Below are 10,759 nucleotides of genomic sequence, written 5' to 3' on the forward strand. Positions count from 1 at the left end.
TTTTTAAATGCAGAGGTGGGCCGGGTTGAACGGTTTTAATCAATGTTGGATCTGGGGCAAACATTTAAGGGGTGTACTTTTTTACAGAAATCCAAAGCCATTTTCGGATGAAATGTAAAGCGTGAATGCAATATGTTAAAAAACACGTTTTTGTGTCACTCTTTGTTTTTTTAACTATATGGGATCATTTGAAAATGAGATATTGTCAAAGATGCATCCCAGAAATATGTCTAACCATGGTTTACATGGTAAGTCACTCAGATCTTTACGGTTTGGCTTCACCCTCTTAATGAAACCATCTTTTATAACTTTTAACTGCAATATCTTGTCCCGTTATGGACTGGATAAGTGAAATTTAATGGGCTGACTGACCAAATTCCAAGTCATGTTGGCTTCATGAACTGTTTTATGTTGCCTATGGCAGGCTTTTTACCACAATGTTTATTTTCTTGTGCTTGATGAGTGAGTCAAAAATTGCAAATGTTTTCAAGCTGTCTGTCAACTTTTAATTTTTTTGTAAAAATGCTTTTCTGTTATATATTAAAATACAAAAAAGAAAATCTGTGTGGCTTTTTCTTCCAGAGAGTGTTGTCCTTGTGTTTCACTGGGGGCTGCCACATGTGGAAGTCCTGTTCTTTTCAGCATGATCTTTATGGATTTTTTGGTTGCAGAGGTTTCTCTGAATGGCACACCAAGTGTGATTCATTAAGTCCTTTATTAGCTTTGAGAGATGAGGCTTATTGCATTTTAGCCCAATAAACTGATCCATGCTACCAAAAGAGCGCTGTAAAACTTGCAGAATTAAACAGAGATGGGACTGATTTTCAGCGGCTCGTCCTATTAAAACCCTAATGCGTGTAGAACCAAACAGTCTGCTCAATACTTCATGATCCTGCTTTTGATTTTTCCTCTGTGCTTTCTGCGGCAGGTTGCTTTTGAAAGACTAAATAAATAAGGAATTGGGACACTCTAGTATACTGTTTCATTTCAAGCTTTAATAGACTAAATATGCATATTGAATACTTGCAGCTGTATTTTGTTCTGTATTTTGAGTCAAAATAACATGATACCAATTTTATTTATTTACTTTTCTGTCCAGATTGATTAGGTTATTCAAATTCATTAAAATGCAATATACAAAATGACTGGAATACAGCTATCCTGCAATGATGTTTTAATTTTTAAAGTAAAATTCATAACATATTTTGAAAAAATGGGGGAAAAAGTAAATATTATTCCCTGTAAATGTACATTTTTTTCTTTAAATAATGTCTGAAAAACTATATATAACCTTGAAAAAATGTTTTCTGAGGAATTGTTTAAGAGAAAGATTTAGTCCTGTAGACTCAAAGTGTTCAAGCAGGCTATTTGTCCCCTTCCACCTTCTTTGTCATGACTCATAAACCGCAAAGTTGTTGATCATCTCGTACCTGGACTAGTGTAAGTTTCTACTGGCACCTGCTCATCTAGTGATAGTCTATGTTTGACATCCCAACGAATTTTATGCAAAGTGTTCGTCTGTCTTCCCTGACGACGTGTTCAACCTTTCACTCTGACTGATCTTCACTCTCAACAGGAAGCCGCTGTCTAGTGCTGTCAAATTATTAATCGCGATTAATCGAATCCAAAATAAACGTTTTTTTGTTTACATAATATATGTGTGTATACTGTATATATTTATTATGTATATATAAATAGTAAATACACACACATACAGTATATATTTTGAGAATATTTCCATGTATATATTTATATTAATATAATTGATATTGCATATACATATTTTAAATGTATAAACATAACGTGTGTGTATTTATATATACATAATAAATATACACAGTACACACATAATGTAAACAAAAACTTTTATTTTGGATGCGATTAATCGTTTGACCACTAATTTAAAAAACAGCAGAGTTTTTGTCAGCAGCACTGGACTGAAATGAAGGATTTGAGGAGTGTGACCCATTATTCTATACAAACGTGTCCTTTATGACATGAGTTCTTGAGTTGTGACAAACAAAGGGCATGTCAAAACCGTTTGTCTTCATTTGCATAACGTTTCCCACAGGAGTAGAGCAAAATCCCTGCTCCTTTACCCGTCACTTCCCTCCTAATCTACATGTGAAGTGTCTTCATGAATGACGACAGATGCGGCCTTTAAACCCGTTAAAACGGAAAAGAAAGCAGCCGTTTGGCTGCATCTCGTTTTTAATCAATATTGAGACGAGCAGCTCAAGTTTTGTTAGACGTAGCTTGCACCGGTTTCGGTCGAAACAGTTTTTTTAATGGATGCGGTTCAGTTTAATTTCTGATTCAGTAAAGAATGACAAATGTGACAAATTCTCCTTTTGTCCGTTCATTATAGATCTTGCAGCAGTAGCCTAATTTGCTGCATATACATTTGTTGTCTGATTACCATATTGTGTTCAGACTCAGCCAGGACTAATTGTCTCAGCGATATTTTTACTGTCTGTGGTGTGTCTATGAAAGATAATTATTAAGTGAGCAATTATGGCAACAGTGATTGAGGTGTGTGTGGCTGAATAGTGATAAGTCTGCCCTGTCCGCGCACTTTATAAGGGTGAAAAAAAACACACGGATTAAACTCCACTCCGGCACACGGATCCCATATTAATTTATATCGTATGGATACTCAGGAATTTGACGACATATAAAACACATTTCACAGTTTCCATGAAAACTTTAAAGCAAAATGTATATTATTATGTTAATTCAAATTAAATATTCGTCTCAGAAAAAGCTTTAACATCACATTGCCTCAGAAGACAATAGCACAGGAGTAATGTGGGCTACTTTTATAGTTGTATGGTGCCAGTACAGTTTTAACTTTAGTATCCCAAATAAGAAAAATATGGTTTTGGCGAGTAAATGATGACAGAACATTAATTCCGGAGTCAAGTAGGCTAATCCTTCATATGCTGTAGGGTAATTAAATTGTCCTCTTATACTTCACCAGTCGTCGACTTGTCACAGTCCAGTTTCGCAGATGATCCATGCAATGTTTTTGAGCGGCCTCAGTTCCCTCTCGAGAGCGTCGAGTGTGTGTATTTAGGCTAATGCCTTTGATTCAGTAACAGTTCATTGAGGGTGCTCTCTCTCCTGCAACAGGACGGGAAACATTTATGTAACTTCACGTCCAGAGTCGACTGCGTGTCTGTCTTTTCCAAATACAGCAGCACCTTATTTCAACGGCTTTATTTGCATGCAGTACATTCTCAACGCATATAGTCATTTCTATAAATTATTAAAAAAAAGTCGTGTTCTTTAGTCATACTGGATTCGCAACACGAACCCAAGTTGACCGCTTCTCCTATAAAGGTAAGTTATCATATAAACAATTTAATTTGTTAATTTACTGTTTTTTTTAAAACTTCCATTCTGTAAATTCCAACATTTATATAACTTTTAAACTATATTATTAAAACGCTTTTACTGTTGTTTAAATGACGCATGAAAATAATTATACAGAAAGATGTCCATAAAAACAGTTTTTATTATTTTTGTTCATAAAATGTACTACATATTCCACATCCTCTCTTGAATACTAAATAAGGATATTTATTACGCAACACGTTTATCGCTCTGTTTTGGGTCTAATCCAGTCAGTGGTTGTAATTCAGCTGTTTAGTTGAGTGTCACCAACTAATGTTTTCATCTTGTTTGTATCATAATTGACTGTTTACCTGACACCACTAACCCACAACATAGGCTATCCCTGACTAGTGGTAGTAGGAAATGAGAAGTTATCTGTTCTGCACCACACAGATTGTGACACAACATTGACACTAAATAAGGTTATCAATTTGAATGGCAACTTTTAAAATAATATTTAATATAACTAGATCAACATTATGCTTTTTCACAGGACATTTTGAAGAGTCCAATTTTAAAGTTGGGCTTTGCAAGATAACCACAAAGTTCGCTTTTTACATTTGTCTTGGTCTAATTAATTTGTAGAGCTCATCGTGTTATATGTGACTGCTTCCAGGCCATGAATAATGAATACAATGAGCTAAACACAAAGATCTCGAGATGAATGCCCTACAGCTGTCAAAGTCTGAGATGAGCCTGTGTGCTGCTCGTTGCTGGAGGTCCATTGCAGCTGCATGCCAGCTTTCAGCAATTAGCCTATGCCTTTCCCCAAAAGAATGGCTTTAAGTGGGGATTGAGGAGAGTGGAGCAGCACATATGATTAAGTGCCTCTTTACTTGTCCTCTGTGTGTGCGAGCATGTGAGACGCAGGAGGATATGGAGTCACAGGACGCTGTCACGTACTCCATAATTAACCCCACATCTGAGGGATTATGAATGGTTCATCTCTACAAATAGTCTTGGAACGTCATATGACTTGCTGCCCTTCTGATCCGTTGATAAACTCCTGCCTTGTGATCTCAGTTAAAGGCATAGTTCACACAAACATCTTAATCATTTAAGGCTGGAATACACTACAGATTTTTTGCCTTAGATTTGCAGTTTGAAGGAGTCAATGCAAGTTGACAGATTTCAAAGTAAATTGTGTAGTGTATGATGGACATCATGATGGATGATGTTTTTTTTTTTTTTTAGCTTCAGACTATGAATCCGTAGAGTCAGAGGATATCAAACACGTTTTATCATTTGAGCTGATTTTAAAACTCATTGTTTCCATTTGTCATCCGACTCCTTGCAATGAGGCACACATTTCTGTATGAGTTTGTTGTGTTCGCAGTGACTTGAAAGCCTCGGTCGTGTGTGATGTCTAGTTGTTCTCTGGAAACGTTTTATGAAATGTATGATGCAAAATATTTTAAAATCTGTTCCGATTCTAAAAGTCATGTAGTGTATTCCAGCCGTCATTCCAAACGTTCTGCTGTGGAACACAAAAGTTGTTTTGAAGAGACTTTGATGTTATCGTCTTCTTTTCCTTCAGGTGTGTCCATCTAATGAGCCTCCTGCGTTCTAGTGCTACCATGAAGGATCGTGACTCTCTCTCTCTCCTGCACTACTCTGGTTCAGGCAAGACGAGCCCTCCGTTCCCTTCCGCTGCCCTCCATCCCAGCTCCCCCGTGTTGGGAAAACCCCAGCCTTTCTGCCTGCAGTCCGGCCAGCATCTCATAGCCTCCATGCAGCTCCAGAAACTCAACAGCCACTATCAGAATCTGTCCTCTGCAGCCACAACCGGACCCGGTAGAGGGTACGGAGCCACCATGCTGGGCCCAGGACAGATCAGCACCCCTGGGGCTTCACAGGCACCTGGGATCATTGATTCTGATCCGGTCGATGAGGAAGTTCTGATGTCGCTTGTGGTGGAGCTGGGTTTGGACCGTGCCAATGAGCTTCCAGAGCTATGGCTGGGTCAGAACGAGTTTGACTTCATCGCGGATGTGCCGGCTGGCTGCTGAAAAATACCCAAATCTCCCTCGGCCTTCAAAATCAAAGTGTCCAAATAATGGCAATTAAATATGCCTATGAAGAGAACATTTAACTGTCAAGAGCTGTTATTTACAGTTTTGGAGGGCAGACTAATGTAGGTTTGCTCTTATGTGAGCTATAGACTCTCAGAAGAATTTCAGAAGTCAAGAGGACTAAGCCACAGACTAAAATGGCCATCCTTTCCCCCTGCCTTAAAGCTGTCTACATTTCCAAATCTCATTCACACCCTTATGAAATCCACATCATGATATGTGGAATGGATTTGAAAAGTCACCTCACCGTGAGGTTGGTGGAAGAAGAGATATACAGCAAATATGGTTAGTAGAGAACAAAGGTTTTCGGCTACCCTTGCCTGCTGGCTGCCGGTTGCTCTGACTTTCAGCCCCTATTTGGACTAACGGCCGGATGGTATTACAAGTGTGTAATGGAAGGTGGTTTTGAAATTGGTGCGCTCAGCGGAGCCCCTCCATCATTCAAGAGATTCCCTCGAGAAGCCGAGTCATCGCAAGCTTCGCTGGTCACAGAGGAACTCGACCTGGCTGAACGTTTTCCGTGGTTAAATATATTAATGAGACGTGTCTGTTTACCCCACAATTCAGGCTGTGTGGTCTGATAGCCTTATTTTTATATGTTAGGTTGTTTTTTTTCTAGAGATAATTGGTTCATGCACTTAAATGTCAATGTTAATTAAAATAAGAGTATTGCCTACTGTCTTTTTTCCCCCTCTAAATTTAAATTGACTAATTCAGTTCTGTTCTCTCTTTTTGTTTTTGGGTCTTGTAGGCTGTAAGAATAAAACAAGTTAATTGTAATGTAGATCTGTGCAGGTCTTCTCCAAAATCCAGAAATATGTTAGACATTTTACATGCTTAAAATGCATTCAATTTCAAAGTCCAGTGAAAGAGGACTTTGTCAGATATTCTGTCTGTCATTTTTTTTTTTTTTTTTTTTTTTTTTTTTTTTTTTTTTTTTTTTAAAATTTTTTTTTTTTTTTTTTTTTTTTTTTTTTTTTTTTTTTTTTTTTTTTTTTTTTTACTGTTTTTGAAACTTGTGACTTACTGAAACTTAATCAAAGATTTTTCGTTTAGCACTTTTCTTCCATCCATTTATTTTTCTACATAAGAGAGTTATTACTTATTATATTTAAGTGTGTACTTTTCAGTTTTTTTCCTGAATGTGAGAAAATAAAGTTACAAAGCACAAGTCTTTGTCTTTTTCTTTCCAATAAAAACACTTTAACTGAATGAAAAACAAAACAAAGACCTTGATGATTTCAGGTGAATAAGTGCTGACCAAACAAATGCAAAATCTCAATATAAAAGCTAAGTAGCCTATTTACTATTAAAATGTAACTTAAAATTGGTAACAATAAACCTCTTGCTGGCAAAGCTAAACCCGGAAAAACGTTTATTTTATTTTATTTTATTTTTTTAAATCATAATTGTAACCAGTGAGACAGCGAAAGATGAGTAACTGGTTAGTACTGCCATCTAGTGCCCAACTTCATTTAATACACCATCCCGTCTAGCTAATGTGGAAACATCTTCTTCAGATCAGTTCATTTTCAATTTAATACTAAACCAATACTTGGAATGCGTTACTCAAGATATAAATGCGCATTTAATTAGACTCAAACATGCTACAGAATAGATAAGGCAGTTCAGGTTTGTCTGGTGACCAGTGGATGACTGGCCCTAGATCTGCTTAATAACACAACCCTGTTTCACAACCTGAAATGACCAAGGACTTTTTCCTATCTTAAACGATGAAAGATAATTTGTTTTTAAATGTACTTTCCCCTCATCTTAACTACAGACACTGTTTTCCCTTTGGCAAACAAGTACATCAACTTAAAAAAAAAAAAAAAGTTGGTTCTTGGTTTTGATGAAAATGAACCTGAATGAGCCAACCCTAATACCACAAAACATTATATAATTTATTAAATCCATGGCAAATTCTGTCATTCATGCCAAAAAATTATAAAATATATTTAATAGCAAATAATAATGACAAACATGTTTAATTTGAAGCATTTTGGTTACAGAAAGGGGACAAAAGAAACAGCTGTAATGTCCTAATAATTTCAATTTTTTGTGCATAGCACCTAAGTAGTAGACACCCTGTAAAAATCACCCTGATATTCACTCAATTGTGACATTGTCATAAAAGAATACAAACTATGATTTGAATATCTTTAAAATTGTAAGCTGAACTTTTTTTCAACAGGCTAAACAGCAATGTGGCAATATGACAATGCTCGCCCCAGGAATGACCCAAAAGGTCCCGTACATGAAGAAACATACACTTATACATTAAAATAAATCGAAGAAGGCTCAAGACATCCAGTAAAAGAGCACAAAATGATCTCAAACGATGTTTTGAGGTGTGATTACAGACCTCCCCACTTGATGGCAGACGCTCGCACGGCTGATAGCAGTAGCGTCGATTGTCCCTCGTCGGCGCCGGTAGTTGAGCTTATCTTCCGCTGACAGGAAGTGGTTGGTCCTTTTCCGCAGACTCCAACATGGTAAGTGTATTTCAGTCGTGATAGCCTCCCAAAATAATCCACAATCATCAACGGTTTAAAGAGCAAAGTCTTCCATTAGTGTTCCAAATAATGCTCTTTTGCCCCATTAAAGATGAACAACACACAAATTGTGACGAAAAGCGCAGCTGTAATGTTTAAAATGTTAACGGAACATGCTTAGCGGTAAAGGGGACTCGCTGGTTTTTGATGGTGTAATGTAAGTTTTTGAACTGGTTCTGTAGTTTTTATACTTAAATGAATATGAAATGGTAATTATATTAAGCTTACGTTGTTTAAATAGTGCGTTTCGTGTTCCATGTATTTAAATAACACGAAGGAATCTAAAGGCCTCGCTTGTCCGAGATGGTGTACTTGTTGCAGAACACTATTTTGAACACTATATAGTGCATTTGTACACGCTTCGGCTGCTCGCAACGATTTTCTATTATCGAATTGAATTTTCTATTATTCAGGCCCGAGGACCGAAGAAGCACCTGAAGCGTGTCGCAGCTCCTAAACACTGGATGCTGGACAAACTCACTGGAGTGTTTGTAAGTGAAGCTTTACTTTCTTAAAGGTGCTCTCAGTAATTTTGTATTCGTTAAAGTTTAAGAAATGAACCGCACTTTTGAGAAAAATCTGTAGAATTATGGACACTTATACACCTGCCAAGGGTTTGTAAGAAACCATGTTGACCTGTTCAATGCAAAGTGTCATGTGCATTGACTGAGTTACCTCTGCTAACAACAATTATGCTTAAAACAATCAACTAAACTAATTAACGTGACGTTGTATGGAAGTGAATTGATTTGTTGTTTGATTTCTTTAGGCTCCTCGTCCCTCCACCGGGCCCCACAAACTGAGGGAGTGCCTGCCCCTCATCATCTTCCTAAGGAACCGTCTCAAGTACGCTCTGACCGGAGATGAGGTCAAGAAGATCTGCATGCAGAGGTTCATCAAGATCGATGGCAAGGTCCGCACTGATGTCACCTACCCCACTGGCTTCATGGGTGAGTCCTGCTGCACTCGTGTCTAGTGATACGTTTGGATACATTCACTGGACTGGTATTTTAGCAGTCATGTACAAACCTACAGATTAAAGCAAAATGGATACATTAGTATTGTAATGCAACTAGACTGTATGGAACTCTTTAATTTTATAGTAAAATTACAGCAGTTGTCTTCAAATGTAAGTGAAAAACTGCAGGGAGTCCTTTAAGTTTGAGTGTTTCTCATTACAAATCCAGTGAAATGCTGCAATCATATGTCCACAAAATTTTGAAAGTTATGCAAATGGTGTAACTGCTGCACATTACTTGTCTAAATGCATGTTAAACTGACAACATGTGCAGAGATGGTTTGCTGCATTTACTGTGAACCGTGATGCTGAGAACGCTGGATCATGAGCTGGGTAAATGTACATGAACGCAGTGCCACGCTTCATTGTGAAACACGCAGCACAACAGACTGTATACTAAGGCCCAATCCCAATTCTACCCCTTCCCCTTTCCCCACCCCTCCGTTTCGCGCGTTCACGTGAAGGGGTAGGGGTGTCTCAATTCTCTTTTGGTTGGAGGGGTAGGGGAAGGGCCAGACAGCCCTTCAAACGAAGATTTTTCGGGACCACACTTCAAACGAAGGGGTATGAATTATCTCAGCGTAAACCAGCTTCAGCGGCAACATGGCTGCCTGAGCGAACCAAAAGACATAAATGTAAGCATTTTTGGCATTAATAAAGATTTTAACGAAAAGTAATCATTTGTTTACATTCAATCGTGAGTTCATATTTACGATCATGTTACTCAAAGAAATGTTTGCAAAAAATCGCTAGTTGTGTTTATGCGTTTCTCTTTTTAGAGTGAGTTTACGTCAAAAACAGCGATTTTATCCTCTCGTTGCTGGAAAATACAATGTTGCGAATCAGTATTTAAACTGTTATTAATTAAAGTCGTGGGGCAGCATTTTCTTTTCTCCTGGATGTGTGATCTGCGCGATCTTCTGTGTGTGTGTGCGCGCGTGTGTGTGTCAGTAAGCAGCGCATTAATATAGAACGATAATTATTAGGCGGAGGGGAAGGGGTTATAAAATAGAATTGGGATTGGGCCTAAATTTCAAATTGCAGCCTTTAGCGATTTGATAAGTGCGGTAAGCCATACCACGATTTCAGATTTAGCTCAAAATGTAGATCATTAGCTACAGCAATGCTTCCAAACTGTATTAAAGACATTATGAGAAGTGTAAAAGATATTTTGTGGTGAAACTGATTAGACTGTGGTGGGCTGATAATTAATGGGAAACACAGTATCGGGAGCATGTGGGCATCTTTTAGAACTAAATGTTCAAGAATAGCATTTTGCATGATAACCGTATATCTGACTTTTGCCGTTTATCTAAGGTGATTTTGGAAGTTTTTTTTTTTTAAACATTTGTTTCTTATTTAATTGGTTCCACGGTGTTTGCTGATTTTTACTTTATTTAAACTTTATTTATTTTATTTGACATCAAGGTGTATGCCGTGCCTCCAAGCTTTCTTATGCGTTTTGCTTATAAACTTTCTACGTTTCTTATTTATTTGGTTATATATTATACGTTTACTTATTTCCAGTTTTGTATCGGTTACCTATTTAAACTTTATGCAAGTTTATTTATTTTATATTAGGCATAAGGCTGTCGCGGTGAGGGAATTTCCCTTGCGGTAATATGGAGTGGCTCAATAGCGCGGTATTATCGCCATATATATATTAGGGCTGCACGATAAATCGGAATGGAATCGAGATCGCGATTCGACAGAAGCTG

General features: G+C 37.5%; 2 protein-coding genes across 2 annotated transcripts in view; both read left to right on the forward strand.

Annotated features, from left to right (window-relative positions):
* The first annotated feature begins 2,644 nt into the window (after positions 1-2,644).
* On the forward strand, positions 2,645-6,371 carry LOC107707920 (cbp/p300-interacting transactivator 1-like). Its single transcript, XM_016512043.1, has 3 exons — positions 2,645-2,718; positions 3,133-3,342; positions 4,934-6,371. Exon 3 carries the CDS (start codon positions 4,947-4,949, stop codon positions 5,403-5,405), a length of 459 nt encoding a protein of 152 aa, XP_016367529.1. The 5' UTR covers positions 2,645-2,718; positions 3,133-3,342; positions 4,934-4,946; the 3' UTR covers positions 5,406-6,371.
* Positions 6,372-7,899: 1,528 nt separating this feature from the next.
* Positions 7,900-10,759, forward strand: part of LOC107707921 (40S ribosomal protein S4, X isoform-like) — a 6,080-nt gene continuing 3,220 nt past the window's right edge. The window contains exons 1-3 of the mRNA XM_016512045.1: positions 7,900-7,963; positions 8,437-8,514; positions 8,793-8,973. Coding sequence (XP_016367531.1) covers positions 7,961-7,963; positions 8,437-8,514; positions 8,793-8,973 — 262 coding nt within the window. The 5' untranslated portion in view covers positions 7,900-7,960. The remainder of the gene's footprint in view (positions 7,964-8,436; positions 8,515-8,792; positions 8,974-10,759) is intronic.

Source organism: Sinocyclocheilus rhinocerous, unplaced genomic scaffold (genome assembly GCF_001515625.1).
Source record: "Sinocyclocheilus rhinocerous isolate Xijiao unplaced genomic scaffold, SAMN03320098_v1.1 scaffold2852, whole genome shotgun sequence".
In the NCBI taxonomy this organism is placed as follows: domain Eukaryota; kingdom Metazoa; phylum Chordata; class Actinopteri; order Cypriniformes; family Cyprinidae; genus Sinocyclocheilus; species Sinocyclocheilus rhinocerous.

What these genes read in the sequence shown, in the direction of transcription:
- LOC107707920 (XM_016512043.1), top strand. Translation starts at nt 4,947, where the DNA reads ATGAGCCTCCTGCGTTCTAGTGCTACCATGAAGGATCGTGACTCTCTC.